At 42.7% G+C, this 22,943-nt stretch overlaps 3 protein-coding genes across 4 annotated transcripts in view; 2 read left to right on the plus strand and 1 right to left on the minus strand.

Annotated features, from left to right (window-relative positions):
- Nucleotides 1-20,144, plus strand: part of Fur1 (Furin-like protease 1) — a 178,740-nt gene extending 158,596 nt beyond the window's left edge. For both annotated transcript variants that reach the window (XM_018103174.2, XM_089265336.1), the window contains exons 5-13: nt 7,514-7,759; nt 7,817-7,945; nt 8,020-8,894; nt 8,970-9,143; nt 9,306-9,424; nt 9,618-11,003; nt 12,181-12,347; nt 14,839-14,914; nt 18,955-20,144. In XM_018103174.2, the coding sequence (XP_017958663.1) occupies nt 7,514-7,759; nt 7,817-7,945; nt 8,020-8,894; nt 8,970-9,143; nt 9,306-9,424; nt 9,618-11,003; nt 12,181-12,347; nt 14,839-14,914; nt 18,955-19,751 (3,969 nt within the window). In that variant the 3' untranslated portion in view covers nt 19,752-20,144. The remainder of the gene's footprint in view (nt 1-7,513; nt 7,760-7,816; nt 7,946-8,019; nt 8,895-8,969; nt 9,144-9,305; nt 9,425-9,617; nt 11,004-12,180; nt 12,348-14,838; nt 14,915-18,954) is intronic.
- On the minus strand, nt 5,452-7,242 carry ND-49L (NADH dehydrogenase (ubiquinone) 49 kDa subunit-like). The gene is made up of 2 exons (XM_018103367.3): nt 6,939-7,242; nt 5,452-6,877 (listed from the first exon to the last, which is right to left on the minus strand). The coding sequence occupies exons 1-2, from the start codon at nt 7,141-7,143 to the stop codon at nt 5,493-5,495; spliced, it is 1,590 nt and encodes a 529-aa protein (XP_017958856.1). The 5' UTR covers nt 7,144-7,242; the 3' UTR covers nt 5,452-5,492.
- Nucleotides 20,145-20,536: 392 nt separating the features above from the next.
- On the plus strand, nt 20,537-22,854 carry tobi (target of brain insulin). Its single transcript, XM_018103327.3, has 2 exons — nt 20,537-22,504; nt 22,576-22,854. The coding sequence occupies exons 1-2, from the start codon at nt 20,746-20,748 to the stop codon at nt 22,773-22,775; spliced, it is 1,959 nt and encodes a 652-aa protein (XP_017958816.1). The 5' UTR covers nt 20,537-20,745; the 3' UTR covers nt 22,776-22,854.
- The last annotated feature ends 89 nt before the right edge of the window (nt 22,855-22,943 follow it).

Raw genomic sequence — 22,943 nt, forward strand, 5'->3', positions numbered from 1 at the left:
CAAGGGTTGCCAGGCCAGCCCAATCTGAGGGTAAGCCCGCTCACCTGAATGCGAAAAGAAGCAAAAAAATATATACATATATATTGAAACATCTTATGTGCCGAATTCGTGGACTATACATAAACAATTATGTTGGGTCTATGTGACTGGGGGTAGATTTGCACTGTCTGGCTAACCCCTGGGGCTCTACACTCATGCGGAAAGCAGGCATATGGTGGACCCACGAGCCCGACCTGTTTATCTATGGCTGAACTAGCTGAAGGCTATTTACCTAGCACACAGCTCGCCAAAGGCCCAGAAATTAGTTTATTATCAGTCTTAAGATTTGCCTGCCAAGACAGAAGCCAACAAACACACATATCCAAAGTCAAGTGGGCGTGGCAAGGCATAAATAAACTCAATTTATTGTTTGCTTTTAGCAAATAAAGAGCAAAAGCCATAAATATGCAGGCAAAAGTTTCTTTTGCTCTTTTTTTTTTCTTACGCATTTTATATATTGTGGTCTCTGCTCTGACTTTATATATATATAAGAGTGTGTGTGTGCGTGTGTGTGTGTGTACTCTGTGGCAATGTTGGCCGCACAACTGTACATTGAGTGCACCCAATCCAGCAATTGTTTGGCACAAATCGGCTCCACTCTTCATAAATATTTTAACAAAAGCCGAACGTCAACAATTGTGCAATAAAAAAAAACAAGCAATTTTCATTTTATAGCTTTCGCATAACAAGCAACAGGCAACAGTCAACAGGCAACAGTCAACAGGCAACAACAACAGCAACGGATTCCCAACAAATGCAATATTCATATGCATGAGAATGCCCGGAGCAACATTTGTGGTCCAGCAGCCATCGCAGGTAACGGACTGCGTCAAGGAAAGCTGATAAGAGGAAAGCTGCTTGAAAGCTTGCAGGAAAATCAAATATTGCTGCTTAAGAATTTCAGTTTACGTAAAGCTCATTGTAGAAGTGCTCATGAAGCTTGTGTTTTTGCTGAAGCTCTAGATGCATCTGAGACTGCATTGAATATAATTTTTGCAGCTTCTCTCTATTTCTCTCTCACTCTCTCTTTACTTATATAAATATACATATATGTATATCCAAATATTTTCTAGCCTAGCCTGCATATAAATTTATGAATTCAAGCTAAAACTACTCTAATACCTCTTAAAACTCCCATTATCCTAGAGCAACAACAACAACTTTGCTGCTTTGCTGTCTAACGCCTGTTTATGCGCTTGACCTGTGACACAGCATTTCAGAAAAGTGTGTATTTTTTTTTATATATTTTTTTTTTGCACCTTGTGTTGACTTCTGAACATTGTGTGACAGGTGCACGAAGCCCGAAGGGTTAAAAGCTGTGAAATATCACACAGCAGCTGCGTAAGATGTCAACTGCAGCTGGCAGCTTCGCAATGCTGCTAAAAATTGGTGATGGCACAGCGAGCGTAAAACGTTTGAAATCTACCAAATATGTGGAGTATTAAAAAACATGAGTAAAACAGCAAATTGGCCTTTATCTGACAGGTCACATTTTGGTAAGCTATTCTACAAGCAGTGCCTATGCTTACCCCTTTATCAGTCAGTCAACAATTGCCACCGACTTCAATTAGTGCAACTATCACTTATAATACCCACATTATAATAATTAGCTAAGGGCCTGACCACACTGGATTAACTTCCATCCACATAATTCTCTAACAGCTCTGTCTGTTAATTGAATAGCAAAGCGTTGCCAGAAGCCGCAGATTTTGCTCATCGTCGACTCTGGAGCATAATTAATTCCCCGCTAATTAAACGTTGTACATATTTATATTGGTTGACTCCTTCGGCCGCCCACAGCCCAGTGCCCTAGCTGCCTCTGAGTCTGCCAGTTTGTCTGTCTGGTTAGAGATTCTGCTTAAAAATTAACCACTCGCGCTGGCAATTGAGCGTGGCAGACGTGACGAGCGATTTGCAAAAACCGCATTCACAGCCAGCCAGCCAGGCAGTCAGACCGCCCGCCCAGTGGCTAATCTGGCTGCCACGCCTTGTCTCCCCCTTGGTTCAATTCACTCTACCATTTTTTCCCACTCACCAAGTTGATTAATTAAATTGTTGACAATTTTAAGAGCTTTGCTCGTTCCCGAACTGCACTGCACGTTTCACATTATTCACAGCTTAACATATTACTCTACCTCTCTGTCTCTCTGACTGATTCAGTCTCTCTCTCTCTCTCTCTCTCTGTGCCCCTCTCTCGCCATCTCTTTCTATACCCAGCTTGTTGTTGCAATCTGTTGTGGCTTTATTGCTTTGTACTGGTCCACTTTGTTGCCTGTGACAAATGCACTAGAAAATTGGCTGGTTTTACGTTACAGAGTGAAAAAGAGGGCACGAGAGAGAGAGAGACGCACAGTGCGATTGAAAGAAGGAGAGTGAAAAACGTAGGCACCTTATAGCGTTTATATATAGCTGGGAAATTAAGAGCCGGAACAGAAAGAGAGAGTGGAATGAATCTGAGGAGGGGAAAAATATGTGGAAAAAGAGAGCCCAAAGAGAGAGAGAGGGAGAGAGAGAGAGAGCATCTATACATATATTTTATGGATTATGGATATTTAAGAAAAAGCAATTCTCCATGATTATTCAAAATTTGCTTAATACTTAAATAGTTCTTCAATACTTCAAGTTGAAAAGTGCAATAAGAGTAATATAATCCGCTAGTAATTAAAGTTTGGTCAAGTGGGCTTAATCAAGGAAGAGCCATTAAATTTTATGCGCCTCTTATTCAATGAGCTTGCAGCTCAGCTAAACCTAGAGATATTCGAAAATACGTTTGTTTTGTATGGGCTTTCGCTAGTCGAGTCTTGTATTTATATTTACGAGCCTACGCAGCAAATGGCCTGTAAAAGTTAATGCTTATGTGTACACACACATACACACACACACACACACACACACCCACATACACACGAACAGCACAGAGAATATCCATTAATCCATCAACGTGCGCCGCATTAGCACTTAAATTTGATGGCAACAGTGATAGAGATAGAGAGAGACAGAGACAGAGACAGAGACATCGTTGTGGGAAGAGTTGAGGGAAAGAGAGAAGTTCAGAAGCAGATTGAAGCCGTAAGTCAATTTTAATTGAAACCGCAACAAAACAATTAAAACTAAGCTCGTCCAGAGCCAGAGGACCCTAAAAATGGGGCACGCTCCAACTGTTTTCAGGACCGAGCTATAAACTTAACTTTGACACCAAACTCAATTAAAATGTTGTATAAAAATTGCATATGTATGCGGGCAGTATGAGGAGTATCTTTAACTAACTAGTATGTAGATCCGTTCCGGACCGACTGCCGTTTCCTCTGACACTCCCGGTAAGTCCACTTCCCGCAGCAGCTGCTGTTGGGCTGCATAAATTAATAAACTTGATAGACTCGGCAGTCGGAAGAGAGAGAGAGGGAGAGAGAGAAGGATAGTGGGAGTGCGGGCTTAGATGTGGGAGCAACTAGCATAACAACACGTACGCCCGGCGAGTGGCTGCAATTAAAATTTTAGTGCTCCGCAGGATGCGAGGGGGCCGTAAAGTGGGCGGGCATATGGAAGCTGTGGGCTGGGCATTTTGTTTCTAGGCATGCACTGGGCGACACGAGCGTCCGTTTGTCAAGCTCTCTCAAAACACACGCCGACAATTAAGCACACACACACACACGCATCTATACGCACATATGTTCGGGTCCAGCGCGCTGTTGCCGCAAATGCAAATCGAAAGGCGAGATCCTGCCGTGGGTATAAATAAATTGTGTTGCATACTTTTATGCGCCATTGCAATCGCTTGTTGTTGTTGTTGTTGCTGCTGCACCTGGCCGGACTTTCGGTCAATGACAATATTTGTAAAGCGCTTAATGATGCATGCGTGTGTGTGCGTGTGCGTGCGTGTGCTTGTGCGTGTGTATGTGTGTGTAGTGCTCTCAATTACTGTTTCCATAGCTCTCTCCCTCTCTCTCTCTGTCTCGTCCTCTAATGCTTTATGCATGTAGAAGTTTTTGGCAATACTGAACAGCGTATGTTACGCACACACGCACACGCACACACACACTTATGTACACACAATTTACTCTTCCGTGCTGTCAACACAGCTCGCTCTAGTGCACGCAGTTGGCAGGGTTGCCAGCTGCTTGTCAGCGTGATAGCACTGCAACCCATTAAATGGAAGAGTTTACAACTATTTTTCTGTTTTCTATGTATTTCTTACAAATGCTTGCCAATGTATAAATACAGAATTCGCCTTGCACACGCATTCGTTACTAAACACTGGCATTTCGATTTTTCCATCCTCTCAATTTCAACTTCAACATTTAATTATCACTTTTATTGTATTTTCATCGCCTCCAACTCAATTTAATGGATGCTACATAAGTAGATTTGCTTAAGGCTGTGCCCGGCAAACAAACAAACCAAAATTCCTTCTACATAACTCCAGTTGGCAAAGTAAAGTGAATGTCCCGTGCGGCAAGGCATTCCTGAAGCATAACTAAATGTAATTAAAAATCGTTGGCATGCATTGCAATTGTAATTTACTGAAGAATTTCATGCAATGCAATTATGAAGAAATTCCAGAGACGAAGTTGGCCCATCTGGCAACCCTGGCCACTTGCGGCACACAGTTTAAGAGTCACAGAGAGCTGGAGGCAAGGCGGGATAAATCTGAATTTTACGCAAATAAAACAAAATATATATAATTAAAATCTATTGTGCGTGTCCATATATGTGTGTGTGTGTGAGTAGTTATTTAAAACTGTTTTGCCAACATTTTCTTTATTTCTGTCAACGACTTCTCCCTCTAATAGATTGTAATTATAGGATTTGCCTGTCGGTCTTATCGTTGCTCACATTTGTATTTAGTTGATGGTGTTTGGTTTGACGCCGCAGCACTTGTTGTTGTCTCCTGTTGTCGTTGTTGAAGAGTGTGTAATTAAATGTCAGCTACAGTTTGGAGCTGTGACACGAACACGTATCGAATTTAACAGCAACGGGCGAGTCTCTAAAAAACACGCAAACAAAGTTTGACAGTCACACGTTGACAAAGTTCGACAGTCACACCCACAGACGGTGACAAAGCTCAGGCATTGATAAAGTTCAACAATCACGAGCTTAGATTTTGGCAATAAAATATTTTAAACGAAAAAGTATACTTTTGGCTGCACTTTAAAGCGTCCTACAGTTTGAAAGTCACTGAGTCATATGAAATCCTTGTGCATAGTTGTGATTTGTAATTGTTAAAAATCATATGTAATTCCAATTTCACAATCATAGACAAATTTGAGAACAAAATAAAAAATGTTATAGGCAAAAATCTCTACAGTTTGACAGTCTTAGGTATGTAAGTCTGACAACCACTTGATAGCGAATTTAAGGCCTAAGTACATGTAATTAAAGTTCTTTACGATTAAGAAACATAGGTTGCTTTCGTAGTAGATCTTTATTCAAAAATTTCTCAAACAGAGGCACAGCTAACGATCGATCTCACCAAAAACAATGTCCAGTGAGCCAATAATGGCCACAACATCGGCCAAGAGGTACGACGGCGACAGCTTGCTAAGCAGGGCCAGATGCGTATAGGAGGCAGCCCGAATCTTGCAGCGATAGGGCCGCGAGCTGCCGTCGGAGATGAGATAAACGCCAAACTCGCCCTTGGGCGACTCAATGGCCGTGTAGGTCGCGCCGGGCGGCACGTTGTAGCCCTGTGAGAAGAACTTGAAGTGATGGATCAGATCCTCCATGCCCGTCTTCATCTTGCTGCGCTGGGGCGGCGCCACCTTGCGATCGTCGACCTTGATGTTGCCCGGGGGCATCTGGTCCAGGCACTGCAGTATGATGCTGCACGACTCGCGCATCTCACGCATGCGCACCAGGTAGCGATCGTAGCAGTCGCCCTGCGACCCGATGGGCACATTGAATTTCATTGCGGCATAGGCATCGTACGGCTGCTGCTTGCGCAGGTCCCACTTGACCCCAGTGGCCCGCAGCACGGGTCCCGTGCAGCCGTAGTTGAGTGCCTCGTGCGCCGAGATGCGGCCGATGTCAATGTTGCGCATGCGCCAAATTCGATTATCGGTGACAACGTCCTCGACCTCATCTATGCGATGGGTGAAGTCCTTGAGGAAGTGGTACAGATCCTTGCCATAGCCCAGAGGCATATCCATGGCCACGCCACCGGGCCGTATGTAGGCCGCGTGCAGACGAGCCCCGGACAGACGCTCGGAGAACTCGTACAGCTTCTCGCGTTCCTCGAACAGCCAGAAGAGGGGCGTGATGGCGCCACAGTCCAGCACAGAGGTGCCAATGGCCATGGTGTGATTGGTGAGGCGCATCAGCTCCCCGCACAAGGTGCGTATGTACTTGGCCCGGGGCGGGACCTCGATGTTCAGCAGCTTCTCCACGGCCAGGGCGTAGGCCTGCTCGCAGGACATGCAGGACACGTAGTCGGTGCGAGCGAAATAGGGCACGGCCTGTGTATATGTCTTGTGCTCGATCAGTTTCTCGGTGCCGCGATGCAGCAAGCCAATGTGAGGATCGGCCGACAACACCGTCTCGTTGTCCAGCTCCAGCATCATACGGAGCACGCCATGGGCCGCCGGATGTGCAGGTCCAAAGTTGACGAATTTCGAGCGAAATGTGCGATCAATGGGCGGAACGAACTTTCCCTTCGGATTCGGCGGTTTCTTCCACTCATCGCCCACGGGATAAAAGACTATATTCTCGGACTCCTTCAGATACTCCGGATCCGGATACCAATAGTGAGTGTTGCCCGGCTCATACGGCGGACCCCGTGGATGGTAAGCGTCCCAGTCGTAATCGCACGGCGGCTGCTCGCGACAGCACTCCTCGCTAGACTCTGTGAATGGAAGGTAGCTCTGGTTAAATAAATTCCCAGCAACTGAGCCAATCGCACTTACGCGAAGACGTAAAGTAACGCGAGTTTATCCACTGGGGCATTTTCACTGACCATAAGGGTCGCTTGAAGTTCCACTTGAAGTTGTACGCACTCGGCGATAGGTATTTCTTTGAAAATGTGTTTCGAAAGGCATTGAAGCGACTTATCTCCGAGGGCGTGAATAGCTTTTCCGCGATCTCACGGATTTTATCCATACGCGGCGGCATTTTTAAGGCGAATGTGGCTAGAAGTAGTTTGTAAATATTTCTGAATATTCTAATAATTAAGAGAGATGATGTTTAGAGCTTATAAGTCTTTGCAATTGACGAGTTTTACAAAGACTACTTCGATAATAATAGTTTGATGGCAAACTTAAATCGAAATCGAGACTCGACTTTCGTTAAGCTGAGCGATAAATGAACATTCCTTGAATTATATTAGGCGAGATTTGATTTTGCGTTTCTAATATCTATTATTATCTATTATTATGACAAATCGTATATAAATATTATCATACCTCAATACCCTAATTTCCCTGATAATCCTTAGATTTCTAATCCGTTTCTAATTGTTTTCGATTTACGTTTCATTCCACAGATCTTCGATGATCACTACCATTTCGCGCATCACAAGGTGTCCAAGCGTTCTCTGACGCCCGCCTCGCACCATCAGACCCGCCTCGACTTGGACGAGCGCGTGCATTGGGCCAAACAGCAGCGGGCCAAGTCGCGTTCGAAGCGCGACTTCATACGAATGCGGCCGTCGCGAACCTCATCCCGGGCCATGTCGCTGGTGGATGCAGTGTCCTTCGATGACCCCAAGTGGCCGCAGATGTGGTATCTGGTAAGTGGGTGAGCTGATGGGGCTTAGAGCTGAAGCTAAGCAATCTATATTCCACAGAATCGAGGCAATGGTCTGGACATGAATGTGATACCCGCCTGGAAGGAGGGCATAACTGGCAAGGGCGTCGTGGTGACCATACTCGACGACGGACTGGAGTCTAATCATCCGGACATTGAGCAGAACTACGTAATATAGACAACAGCATGCCTATATCAGGGGGCAGAGGTTTCTCTAATATTGTGTGTTTCTCCCTTCGACAGGATCCCAAGGCCTCGTACGATGTGAATAGCCACGATGATGATCCGATGCCGCACTACGACATGACCGACTCGAATCGCCACGGCACTCGCTGCGCCGGCGAGGTGGCTGCCACGGCGAACAACTCGTTCTGCGCGGTGGGCATTGCCTATGGGGCCAGTGTGGGCGGTGTGCGTATGCTGGACGGTGATGTGACTGATGCTGTGGAGGCGCGTTCGCTTTCGCTCAATCCGCAGCACATTGACATCTACAGCGCCTCGTGGGGGCCGGACGACGATGGCAAGACGGTGGATGGGCCCGGCGAGCTGGCCTCACGCGCCTTCATCGAGGGCACGACGAAGGGGCGTGGCGGCAAGGGTAGCATCTTCATTTGGGCATCTGGCAACGGAGGCAGGGAGATGGACAATTGCAATTGCGATGGCTACACGAACTCCATATGGACGCTGTCCATATCGAGCGCCACCGAGGAGGGCAACGTGCCATGGTATTCGGAGAAATGCAGCTCCACGCTGGCCACCACCTACAGCAGCGGCGGGCAGAGCGAGAAGCAGGTGGTCACCACAGATTTGCATCATTCATGTACCGCATCGCATACGGGCACCTCGGCCTCGGCACCGCTCGCCGCGGGCATTGCAGCCCTGGTGCTGCAGTCGAATCAGAATCTGACCTGGCGCGACCTGCAGCACATTGTGGTGCGCACCGCAAAGCCGGCGAATCTCAAGGATTCCAGCTGGTCGATCAACGGTGTTGGCCGACGTGTGAGCCACTCCTTTGGCTATGGCCTCATGGATGCGTCCGATATGGTACGCGTCGCGCGCACCTGGAAAACGGTGCCCGAGCAGCATCGCTGCGAAATCAATGCTCCACACGTGGACAAGTGAGTCACCGGACGGACGCCTGAATATATACGAATCGAATTTCATTTTCATTTTCGTTTTCCTCACTCTTGCAGAGCCATTCCGCCACGCAAGCACATCACATTGCAACTGGCCGTCAATCACTGCCTCTCGGTCAATTATCTGGAGCACGTCCAGGCCAAGATCACCCTAACCTCCCAGCGACGCGGCGACATACAGCTATACCTGCGCTCGCCAGCCAATACGAGGGTGACGCTGCTGACATCGCGGTGAGTTGAGTGAGGGACGAAGATGGATAGAGTTGATATGCATATGAAGTTTCTATAGTAATCTGAAGTGATTAGAGTAAAGAATTCAAGTTCACAATATACATTATTGAATATCTCTAAGCGAACTCTAGTAAAACGACTCCATTGCATATTCCCGCACAGCATTCATGACAATTCACGTTCCGGCTTCAACCAGTGGCCCTTCATGTCGGTGCACACGTGGGGCGAGTCGCCGCACGGCAACTGGCAGCTGGAGATACACAACGAGGGACGCTACATGGGTAAGTTTGCGCCACTATATATATAACTAGAGCTATGTATGTGTATCAAGAGCTGTTCAAACGAAACAATTTTACATGCTGCGCTTTCTGTGGAACCACACACAACCTAACACGCATCAACTCACCCATTGCTAATAAAATGTCCACCACAAAAAAAAAAAAAAAAAAAAATACACCTGCATATACGAATCAGGCCACGCCCTGTTGCGCGAATGGTCGCTGATCTTCTATGGGACCACGCTGACCATCGATCCAAAGGATCCGATATCGACGCCGCGCGGCGTCAGCGACGAGCAGGCAACCACGCCCAATTCGAGTGGAGGTCAGGGCAGCACCAGCAGCAACCTGCACCAGGTATATTCGCCGCAATATCCCCTCATATCGCCCAACAATTTCGCCCAGATGCCGGCAGGTGGGGCCAAGCTGCCACTGGGCAAAATGCCGCCCAATAAATCCAATTTGGTGACCAACAATCCGTTGCCGCCGGTGCCACCACCCAAGCAGGGCTATCAGCAGATCTCTGCCACATATGGTGTTCTGCTGGGCAAGACCAATAGCAACAGCAACAACAACAACAACAGTAAGGGAAACAACAAAGGCAACAACAAGGGCAGCAAGGGCAACAAGTCTGGCAATGGCAAGGCCAACAACAGAAAGGAACAAGCCATGCAGAGCGGCAACAGCAACAGCAGCAGTGGAGGTGGCAGCAACAAGAACAAATATTATCGCATATCCCAGCAGCACAGCGGAGGCGGCGGCGGAGGAGGCGGTGGCGGTGGCGGTGGCAAGTCCAAGGGCCAGGCAAATGGGCTGCAAACGCAACGACCAAAAGGCAGCTCAAGTGAAAAGTTTTATGATGAAAAAACGCGCAAAGTCATAGGCGAAATTAACAATAGCAACTCGAGCAACAGCAGCAGCAGCAACAGCAACAACAATCGTGGCAATAATGGCTCGACGGGAGCACGCCTGCCCGGCAAGGCGGCCAAACAGGTGAAGGACAACAGCCAGCAGGACTCGCGCATACCGAAACTATTCGAGCACTACGAAAAGATTCAGGCCATATTTCCCGAGCTGGAGCCCTACGTGACCAGCAGCCAGCCAAAGTCCAAGCCTGCTACGCACCAACAACAACAACAACAACAACAACAACAACAGCAGCAGCAGCAGCCGACGCCACGCAAACAGGGCAAGCAATTTGAAGTGGACCTGTTCCGGCCCACAATGGGCAATGCCGGCAGTAGCAGCAGCAGCAGCAGCAGCAACACCGGCAGCAACGGCAGCAGCAGCAAACCAGTCAACAGCAGCAAACCGGGCAACACAAAGAAATCACCGTCCGCACCGCCGCCTCCATCGCACTCAATGCTGCCCGCGGGCGGCAGCAGTTTTTTGCCCGATCAGCGCATACTCAAAAAACAGCAGCTGCTGATGGCCGCCGCCGGTGTCCTGGCGCCCCAGGACGACAGCGCTGATAATGCGAATGCCAATGTTGACTCCGAGCAGGCGGCTGGCGATGATGACTCTGAGGAGACTATTTTGCAGCTGGCGCCGAGCAGCTATCGCAAGGGCACCTCGACAAACGGTAGACGGAAAAGTGCACTTAACTAGCTCCAAGCTGATTTTGCCTAATTTCCTTTACTCATCTTCTTCATTTTTTTCTTGTCTGCACAACGGGCCCAATGTGAGAAAGCAATGCACTTGATGTAAACAATGGAAATGCGAGAGAAACCAAATCAATATGTTTTCTATTTTAACTTCTTCTTAGCTGCCTCTCGGCTGTTTGCAGTTGGCTGAGCCTCAGCTGAAGCAATGCCTTTTATTAGATTTGCCCTTATTAGTTGATAATATTCCTTATAATCCTTGCAATCACTGGAATATATAGTCCACTCTAGACTGGACCTAACAGAAATTTCATTTTGAATATGGTATATAAAGATCTCTTTCAATAAAACAAATTTGTATTATAACTAAAATGTTGAATTAGTTATAAAAACTTAAATGAATTCACTTCACAAATATTTTTAAAATACCTTCAACATTACTGCATACAAAATAGGATCTTAAATTCCTTTCCAACCCACTTCAGCCATTCTCTAAATTCAACCATAAATCAACGTCAAACGAAATTCTATAGAACTATCGCAGAAATGAAAAGACATGGAATACTATCGATTATGCCAGCGATAGTTTTTACCTTTTTGTCTGCCTTTTGTCATAAGTTTTTGAATTTGAGCGCCAAGTTTAAGTAAAGTTAAATACTTGAATGTAGGAGCTCTAAAGTTTGCTCATAATATTCTTAGTGAACAGTTTGACAGCCACTGGCAGACTTTCATCAATCAAAGCTCAAACCAAAAAGTGCAGACTGCAAACTGCAAACGGCCAACAGTTAACTGAGCAGAGTGAAAAGTGCAGGATGCAAAGTGCAAGTGTTGTTCTTATTGTTGGTTGTCAGCAGCCAAAAATATACGCAGCACATTTATCACTTGGCCTCAACTTGAAAATTGTGTGTATTTAGCCTTTGTCACATCATTTGTTTTGTTCTCTGATAGATTTATTGCCCCCTTGCACGCCCCGTTTGCCATTGCATAAATCATATGCTTACATTTTTGTTTTCATTCGTTTGGTTTTTACATTTTCCAGGAATATTTCCATTTCAGTTTCATTTGTAATTTTGTTGTTGTTTATTTTTCGCATATTGATTTTGATTTCGAACTGAAGCGATTCGCAGCCGGCTCTAATACAATTTGATTGCCTTACAGCCCAAATCACACAATGGGACATGATACTCTATGGCACCGAGGTGCCCCCGCAGCCCGACGACGAGCCCAACAAGAGCCAGCGGAATCAGTTCAATTTGTATGGCAACGATATGGCGCACAACGACATCGAGCACGACGCCAGCGGACAATGGCGCAACATGCAACAGGTGAGCACAATTCCATTTGAATAACATAAACAACAACAGCAACAAAATGAGGCCAGTAATTGGGGAGAGAAGCGAAACGAAAAGTGTGCTGGACAGAGACACGAATAGAAGATTGAAGAGCAGCAAAGCATGAGTAGCACGGCATAAAGTCAAGTTTAGCAAGATCTCCCTCAGTTTTCATAGACTATAAATTGTTATTCAGTCAAAGTCAAAGAAGTCCCTAGAGAAGTCAGCAGACAGCGTAGCTCAAACAAACTTGCTTTGTAAGATTTTCTAACACAAACACTAATACAAACAAATAATTAATAAATAATAAATGAGACAGCGCTTTATGGCCTCGATAAATGCGATATTTTTGTTTGTTTTTGCTTTTTTATTTTTCTTTTTTTTGTTTTCCTTTTTTTTACGCTCTTGGATTTGCAGTGCTTTGCAAGTGGCTTGCCAGAGATTGAAGAGGAAATCGAAATCGAAGTTACAGCTGAAGCTGAATCTGAAGCTGAAGCTGAGGATGAGCACATACAAAGTGTCCCTGCTCGGCTGAGTCGACGTCAAGATAACGGCACAACTTTGCCTGCTTGCATGTGGCTGGCTTGAGCTATCATACACATTGATATATTAGGTCTACATATATGATCTATATAGTATATGACTTCCAGTCAGGTTGCAAGACTTAGGAGCTTTTCGTTTTGGCAACGCTTTGCAAGCTGTTCGCTCTGTGTAGGTAGATTTGCATTTTGAGTTACTGTTTGGCATGCTTTTTGGCTTTTCCTTTTACCATTTTGCACATCCTTTTCGAATTTCCCTTGGAGTCTTTCTTTTGCACTAACAATTTGCGCAGCTTTAATGCACAAGCTGCTCATAAATTTTCCACTATTTAGCATACGAAAATGCTCAATTTCAGTTTCTTCTTCTATCGCTGGCAAACTGAATTCAATTTTTTTTTGGCACAATTCACAGCACACACATACATACTGTGTGCCTGCATCTTGGCCTGGCCGATGATGGGCAAAGTGCCAAGCTCTTGCTCGTACCAACGGCTGGCTACGCGATTTTTTGCCTTTTCCTGCCATTGTTAGGCGCAGTGGAGCAGCAGCATTAAATGCACTCAAATTCGCTTTGCATGTACAGTTTGAGAGTCAGCGCAGCAGCAACTATTGAAATTCCTGCACTCTAAACTGCAGCGCGCTGTTCAAGTGCACTTGGCATAGGCACAAAACATTTCTCTCTCACTCTGAAATGGACAGTTCTTTAACCTTCTAGCAGCTTTTGTTGCTTAAGAGCTGTAGAAATGTATTTTTGTTCCTTCCACATTTTTGGCAGGTTGTATATACATGTGTGTGTGTGTGTGTGTGTGTGTGTGTGTGTGTGTGTATGCTGTAATAAACTAAAAGTGCACTGACCTTTGACTTTTTATGCTGCTGCTAGCAAACTTTTTGCATAACTAACAATTTCTGCTGTTGGTAACACGCGACCTCATCGCATGTGAAAGTTCCGTTAGACGCAAAGATACAGACAGAGAGAGAGAGAGAGAGAGAGAGAGAGAGAGAGAGAGAGGGAGGGAGAGGGAAGGGTCAGCAGAAGACGGAGATAGCCGTATTTAGCCAACCATTTTTTGGTTAGGGCAGCAATAAATAAACACACACACACACACACACACACACACAGGCGCACTCGGTTCATTTTCCATACATACTTAAGTACTTGGAACTGAACTGCCAGACATGGCGGCAACATGCAATGAACCACAACGGAAAGCAGACAGGCCCACCAAAGCCACCCAACTGGCCGTCCACCCAATCAGACATAGAGCATACAAAATTACCTTTAACCAGCACAGCACAGCATTTAAATGCCGCACTCTTTAAGGCCTGCACAGAGGGAAACTTGAAACTATCAGCGCAGCTCAACCTCATCTGGAATCTATTTAAGGATTGAGCTTTGTCAAAAAAATTTGATTTTCAATTTTGTATCACAATTTATAGACAAGCTATTGAACATAGTATAATAGATTTTATAGGTATTTCATATAGACGGTATATGAAAGAGCAAACATTAAAGTGCTCTAAGGAGTTTGTACAATACGAATACTACGAACTATATGCAGGCCACATATATAAGGAAGTAGGCTGTATCGTATAAATAGGGTGGAGTACAGAGAATTTCAATGCAGTACAGAGTAGGGTATACAAAAGAATTTATATTAATATTATATTGTATTTATATACAGAATACTACTGAAATGTTATACTATTTATTTATAGTCTCTAAAAATAAATTTTGATTATTATTTATACTATTATTTTTCTATAATTTACAAATATATTAATTTATACAAATTTTTCTATTATACTTGGCCCAGACTGTCCAAGAGTCTTTGTTTATATTGCTCATACGTCACGTTGCACTTGATTCTGAAATCTGCGCACTGTCTTGAATCAAATACTAACGTATTTCTCTTTGCATTGGCTTTTTTTTTCATTTTGTCTTGCAGGTGGGCGAAGTGGACATGGCACAGGATCGTAGCAATGCAGCTGCATGCCTCAAGTGGAGCGATCAGAAATGTTTAGGTTTGTCTTTAATCTTTCTACTCATAACACAAGTCTTCTATCTAAACTCTAAACAAGCCATTGCCAACAACAACAACAGCAACAACATTGGCAACAGCAACAAAAGCATTAGATAATTCAACAATAACAAAAGCAAAACTATTTACATAGCCAACAAAGAAAAACTGTAAAAAAAAAAAAACAAAAAAAGCAAAAAACAAATGGTGAACAAACTTCAATTCCAAGTTTTAAGTTTGGTCCACAAACAAACAAAAAAAAATCTTAAACATAGACAAAAGCATTCTGTGTGCTTGATTAAAGCATTTTCTAAGCTGTCGAAAATCAATTGAACAATAGCAAAGTAAGAAGATAAAAAACAACATGATAAATAAGCGTAGAAAACAAATATATATACAAAAAAAAAAAAAAAAAAAAAACACTGCAAGTCCAAAAAATAAATATACTTAAACTTTTTGTAGTTAAATTTAAATGTAAGACCTAGTTATACACACAAATATACAACTAAATGTAGGCGTGACAGCTAACGACAAACAGAAACAATATTAACAGCAAAAGAAAGGGTTGTTTCGCACAAACAGAACTAAAGTAGTAGTTATATTTAGTTAAAGACTATTTTTTAATTCATTTGTTAAGCGTTTAGTTAAATTTGTTCGTTGTTTTCGTTTAATTTTGTCATATTTTATTTTTATTTTGTACAAAATATTTGTAAACGCACTTTTTTGTTTGTTTTTTTTTTTTTATGCATTTAAAGTAAGGGTTTCCAATTTTCCTGTGCCAAAGTAATTTTTCGCAAAGTTTTGCATGCATTGCGCCTTGGTTGCGACAGTTTTTAATGCGTTGGCCTGGCGCGCCATTTTCAAAGGCTCTGGCTGACTGAGCAGCATTTTTGAGGCAGTGGCTCTCAAACCGTTTCGTTGAGTGTATGTGTGAGTGTGTGCTGTGTACATGTATCTATACGTATATATGCATTTCAGATATTACCAGGCCAGCCAAATAGCTACAGTTTGAGCAGCACTGCCTGCAAATTTCTTCTACAGTAATTTTTACTATCATATCTTATTTGTAATTATTTGTGTGTGCCGCGCAAAGCGAAACAAAATAAAACAAAACAATACAATAAATGTTCAACAGTTTAGAGTTCATAGTAAAAGACTGTTTCTAAAATTTAAACGTAAATCTTAACGAACAAAATTTTGAAATTCATTTAAGGGAAAAAAACGAAGTCGCATATAACTTTAGTGTTAAGGCGTCAAAGCAAAGCAAACCAATTTTTGTATTAAAACTGTAACTAAAAAAACAAACAATAACAATTTATTGATTAAACATAAAAGAAAGTATAAATAAAACTAAACGAAAACGAAATACTAGGGTGTAGGGTACGACTACGTATTATATTAAAGTAGGCAAGAAACCAGGAATAACTAATTAAAAAAATTATATAAACGTAAACTTAACAATTTATGCATATATATATAGAAAAAGTTCCTGCAGTTTTTAACAAAGTTGCAATATGAAAATAATAAACAAAAAACAAGATTGAACAAAATGTAATAAAGAATGAAAAAAATAAAACAAAAATTAGCTAATTTTCTAGTGAGCATAGGAACGAATTAATTAATAATATTTAATAAAAGCGCATAAAAAAGTTGAGGAAATGCCAGAAGTAAGCAAGAAACTTCTAGTCATTAATATTGTGCGCTGCAATATAAAATATATACGAGTAACATGTAAAATGTAAAAATAAAGTTTAATTGATTTCCATATCAGAGCAAAATCGAATCGTTTTACAACACTCACATATCTTTGTTAAAATATTTGTTGTTCATCTTTTGCCAACACTGCAAGATTTATTTTGACGAGTGTAATCGGTTATAGAGATGCGCACGTAGATGCGTGACACGACACGAATACATTTTCATTCTATTTTCGTGCTCATCTAAAACGGCAAATAAGTTTAAAAAATTATCGAAACAAAATCAAAACGTAACGCGAGTGCAATAAATATTTCTAATTCCCTCTCTCTTTTCCTCTATCTCTATCTCTCTCTGTCATACACTAAGCAACAATAAATACAACGCAAAGCAAACAATCTTCTCTCAGTTTAATTACTCCAATCTATAGAATTTAAATAGTAATACATAGCGCATATCATTTAATACAATTTGTTTGTTTGTTTGTTTTTTTTTTTTCACTCTATACGAGTAATTATTTGTTGCCTGCTGTTGAAATGAATAATCATATCGTAAATGCACAATAAATAAATTTTATAAAAAACAAATATACTATACAAATATTAATTTTTGCTTTGATTAATTTTCTCGTTGTACTTAGCAAACTGACATGAAAACTTATAATGATATAAGAAATCAATAATAATTTTTAACAATAACTTAGCCGTTTTACATATGTCTAATTGCAACAAACTGAAATTGAAATCTTCAAGCATATACCATAAATAGCAGCGATAATAAAATGAAAATGTCTAACTAAATCATAAGACTACAAACTAAAATATAAAATAATAATAATCAATATATATATTTATATATATATATATATATATATATATATATATATATATATATATATATATATATATATATATATATATAAAAATTTTCCAAACAATTTTTCATAAGTTTTTCCAAATCTGTTCTCCACTTATGAGTTTCATTTAACTACAGTAACTCATTGCTGGCTGCGGTACTTATGCTTAAACACTTTTCAGAAAAAAGAAACCTAAAATATAAAAGCCAAATTAATATTTAAGCGCAAACTAAATAATAATATAAGCAAGAAAAATAAAGAACAAAATAAATCTAAATTTAAACAGACAAAAATGGTACTAGGGCCTGGGGTAGTTATTAAAAATTAAAGTTAAATTTAAAATTATAAAAGGAAAACTGCTGCTATTTCGAAAAAAAAAAAATACTAAATTTGTGCGAAAACTTAAATTTTTAAATGTAAAAAATTAAACAAAAATAATGAATATAAGAAGAAAGTAAAACTGAAATATTATTGTAAATGAGGTTTGATGGCCGCTATTTCGAATCAAGAATTTTGTATGTATCTTTTGTGTATATATATATTATATATAATTATACTATATATAGTATATACATATATATACGAATATCTATCAATATAACTATCTGAGTAATAAATAAATGCATTGAAAACGTAACCAAATATTTAATTTACGCAAAACAAATTTTTGCGAAACTTTTTTTGCAACAACAAAGTTTTTCTCACTGCGCAGTAAGAACAAAAAGAAATGTGGTCCAAAAACATTTTAGACAGTTACAAAATTGAACACTCCGTTCCCTTCTCGTATAGCTCAAAAGCAAGGTGAGTTTGGCAAAAATACAAAAAAAGAAAAGATTTAAAAAAAAATTAAGCAACATTGAACTTTTCAAATTTTCTAGTACTCTTTAGTGTTGTGTAATCTGTTGTTTTTTAACCCATGTACTCGACGTACTGTGCTGCTGTGTGATTATTAACACTGTAATTTGGTATTCCTATTCGTTAATCTCGTAAAATCTATAATTTAACATAGTTTTTTAATGCACTCTCACACTGTTCATCGTTATGGCTTGTTTACTTTCCAACACTGGTTTCGGTACAGCACATACGCACATTCCTCTTGATTTTCCACTATTATTTTGAGCATGTTTTTTGGACTACTGCGCTTGCTTTTAAACATTTGTTGTTAATAGAAAAGTTTCAGCAGAGACTCAACTATTAAAAAACAAAAAAAAAAATGAAAAAAAAAAAACAAACAAATAAAGAAATTAGTAAATAATTAAAAATGTAATTCTTTTGTTGCCTATATTTTGTACACATTACTATTTTATGTTTTGATTTCAACTCTTCTACTGCTATACTAACTAAACATTGCTATTTTCCAACTTCTTTGCTCCATTTATCAACACTGTTTCGGAGGTAAATGGTTTCTCATCATTGGTTAGTTGTAACCAGCTCCTTATCTCTTGCCCATCATCGCTCAGGAACTAATTCTCTTCATTGACTGCTCTTCACAGAATGCCAGGAGCCCAGCTACTTCTATCAGGATCTCTGCTATGACGAGTGTCCCCGACACACCTTCGCCCAGAACAAGGTGGATGAAATAGATCTGGACGTAGCGCTCAGCGATTCAGATATCACAGCAGCTAATGCTGTACCAGACGTCGACAATGAGCTGCACAGCAGTGACCAATCTTTCAGCGATCTGGACGATCCACTGCAGGCGGCTGAACGTCGACGTCGCAGCAGTGATTCCAGCAGCACCGTGCTTTTGACACCGCGCCACAGTCGCATCTGCGCCAGCTGTGACAAGAGCTGCCTGCGCTGCTACGGCCCCAGTGCCTCGCAGTGCAGCACCTGCTATCCGGGCAGCCAGCTGCGCAAGCTGGTTGAGACCAATGAAACCTACTGCTACGCCTACGTTGTGCGCAGCACCGTGACGGATGTCACCAATCCGGCTAATCCCCAACTGGAAACCGATGCCAGGGTACAGTACATGACCTGGACCACTGCGCTGCTTGTGATCGCGGTTATTGTATCACTGGTGGGCGTGGGCGTGGCTGGCGGAATGCTCTACCAACGGAGAGAGGACAAGTCGGAACTCTATACCCGCGTCGCTCTGATTGCCGACGATGAAGCCGACGACAGCGGCGAAGACCAGGAGGACGAGCTCTTCAATGCACGACATCATCATCCGAGCGATGTGCTCGAGTACCACGATGAGCTGCAGTCGAGTCAGCTGCCCAGTGAGTCGCTTAAAGATGGAGAGATCGAAGAGGAGATGGAGGAGCACGCCCAGCTGGTGCCCAAGTAACCCAAGTCTGGCAGCCTATTTAAATAGTCCTAAGTGCATTTACATCTAGTTACAACTCATATAAAGTTCAAGAGGGAACTCATAATACCATACGCGCTCATACCCCGATGTTTTTGGTAAACTGTTATAGCTTACGATTTGGCATCATATTTTTGGATCGATCTTTCGAGTGGGCAATCAGTCCCAAGTCCATATACTCTTTCACTGTATGAAGGAGTATAAATAAAAAGCTCATTTTTAAAAACATTCAATCAAGTTTCTGCGATTTATTTCTAATACGCGCTTAAATTATTTATTTTTCTTGAATTTGATTTTCCAAAATGTATTATCCTAGTTTTAAGCTAAACACTAAATAAATCAAATATATATTCCAATTATATAAATTATAACAAATTAATGTTACTTTCTTTATGAAATTTATTCAATAATCTGTATTGTTGAAATATTCCTTGGCTTTCTTGGCAGAGATAATGATAGTTGATGACCTTATGCCAAGGTAGCCCATATAAAAACTGTGGTATTTCGCCATTTCTTGCAACTGAGACGTAACTTGCTCTTTTCATTCAATGTATGGTGTCCTTTAATAGTTAGTCATGCACTGATAAGTTATGTGGGCTCTTCCATACAATTGATAATTATGAAGCACTTAACTATAGTTTATAGATGTATATATTGTATAGAACAACAGAAATAATTCAACAGTTAGCATTACAAGTGTCATTGAGTATCATTTGCCCGCCTCTCAGTGGCATTATAGCACTCGGAATCTATTGACAAAATGTGTTCGTGTATATAAAGTAGTATATATAGCGCATTATACATTAGGTTCGATGAGAGCTCTAGCTGATAGTCGCTTATCAGCCGCTGCCTGGAGTGCATCTTCAGCTATGGGACTGTAGGCACGCCTCGAGAGCTTTATTTGTGCACATAACACTCTCTACCGTTTGCTATATAAGCGCGGAGCTCGCTTGGTTGTGGAAACAGTTTTACGAAAATGCAGTTCGGCTACGGAAGTGCGGCTCTGCTTTTGGCAGTCTGCTGCCTGTGGACGACGGGTCAAGGCTGCAAGACCATCGAGCAGCGCTTCAAGTTCGATAACAGCGACATCTACTTGAGGCTGCGACGCGGCGATAAGCTGCAATATGAGCTAATGAAGGGCAGCAAGTTGCTGCAGACCGTGACCTTGGATAACTTTGTCACCAGCAGCGATCTGGAAGCCACATCGACGGGTGGCTTCAAGCTGAGCGATGGCAGCACCACCATCGAATTCAGCTTGCTCCCATCTAGCAGCGGTGTGACCCATGTCCGTGTGGCTCGCGATCAGGTGGTAAAGGGCACGCAGCCCAGGGATTGTGTCATGCTGAATAAGGGACGCGTCCATTGGTTTGGTGGCTCGGAGCAGAAGCAACACTATTGGCCCGTGGAGCGTCAACAATACAGCAACTTCTCATACGTGCCCAAGGAGTTGGGTAATATGGGCGTGGCAGAGCGGTACTGGCTGAACAGCGAGGGCTTCTTCCTCTTCGTGGATAATACAACTCCGCTGTTCATTGATCAGAATGCACCTGGTCTGGAGGATCAGCTCTGCATCAGCGCATTCAGTGCTCTGCCCTATGACACGCGTCTATCCTCATCCAAATTCAGCTATCAGCTCGGATTTGCCAAGGATGCAAAGGCTGCCCATATGTATGCGGTGAAGACGCTGCTGGGCAAGCCCACAGGTTATCCAGATGAGCGCATGGTTCAGCATCCGGTTTGGTCCACTTGGGCGCTATACAAGGCGGAGGTCTCCGACGTGGTGGTGCGCGACTTTGCAAAGCAGATTCTTGACAATGGCTTTGAGAACAGTCAGCTGGAGATTGACGACGATTGGGAGGACTGCTATGGTGCTCTGACGTTCCGTAAGGAAAAGTTTCCAGATGCCAAGAAACTGACAGACGATCTCAAGGCGTTGGGCTTCAGGGTAACCTTATGGATTCATCCCTTCATTAACAACAATTGCACAGCCATCTACAAAACTGCCAAGGATCAGGGCTACCTGGTGGTTGATCATGCCGGCAGTGCCGATACGCAGTGGTGGAACAGCAAGCCAAAGGATGCAGCCTATCTGGACTTCACCAAGCCCGCAGTGCAGGAGTGGTTCAGCACTCGCCTGAAACGTCTGCAGACAGAGGATGGCATTGACAGCTTCAAGTTTGATGCCGGCGAAACCAGCTGGGTGCCCACAGATCCGGTGCTCCAGGGTGACGCATATCAAACACCGCTACAGATTTCCACCGACTATGTGCGCACAGTGGCCGCCTTTGGCGACATGGTAGAGGTGCGCTCTGGCCAGAGCACGCAGGACTTGCCCATATTTGTGCGCATTGTGGACAAAGACTCGGAGTGGGGCTGGAACAATGGCCTGGTGACTCTGATCACTTCGCTGCTGCAGATGAACATGAATGGATATCCCTTTGTGCTTCCCGACATGATTGGCGGCAACGGCTACAACGGAAAGCCGCCCACGAAGGAGCTCTTCCTACGCTGGCTGCAGGCCAATGTCTTCATGCCCAGCTTGCAGTTCTCTTTTGTGCCCTGGAACTTTGATAGTGAGACTATTGCGATTAGCAAGAACTTCACCAAGATGCATTCCGACTATACGCCCTACATAATGAAGATGTTCAAACGCGCCACGGAAACGGGCGAACCTGTCAACGCTCCACTCTGGTGGATTGCGCCCGATGATGTAGTTGCTCAGAGCATCTACGATGGTATGTTGATTTGCATCATTATGATTCTCAATCACTGACCTAATTGTGAATCCCTTTCAACTTCTCCGCAGAATTTTTGCTGGGCGATGACATCATTGCAGCTCCGGTCATTGTGGAAAATGCTCGAAATCGCGACATTTACTTGCCCGAGGGAGAGTGGACAGATGGAAACACCGCGACAGTCTACAAGGGTCCCGTCTGGCTCATGGAGTACTCTGCACCACTGAACACATTGCCCCACTTTGTGCGCGTGGGCTTTAAGTTGGAGTAAATGAGGGTTTCCAAGCGTTAATTTATATACATATTTTTATAGTAATAAACAGAAAATTACATTAACAGCAATCCATTTTGTTTTTAAGCTGGTTGACTAAAGCCTAAACTAAACATTAATTGAAAATAAAAAATCTTAAAACAGTCTTCAATTTTGTAAACGAATGTC

The sequence above is a fragment of the Drosophila navojoa genome, chromosome 2, assembly GCF_054131105.1.
Source record: "Drosophila navojoa isolate 15081-1374.11 chromosome 2, UAZ_NAV_1.0, whole genome shotgun sequence".
NCBI classification, from domain to species: Eukaryota; Metazoa; Arthropoda; class Insecta; order Diptera; family Drosophilidae; genus Drosophila; species Drosophila navojoa.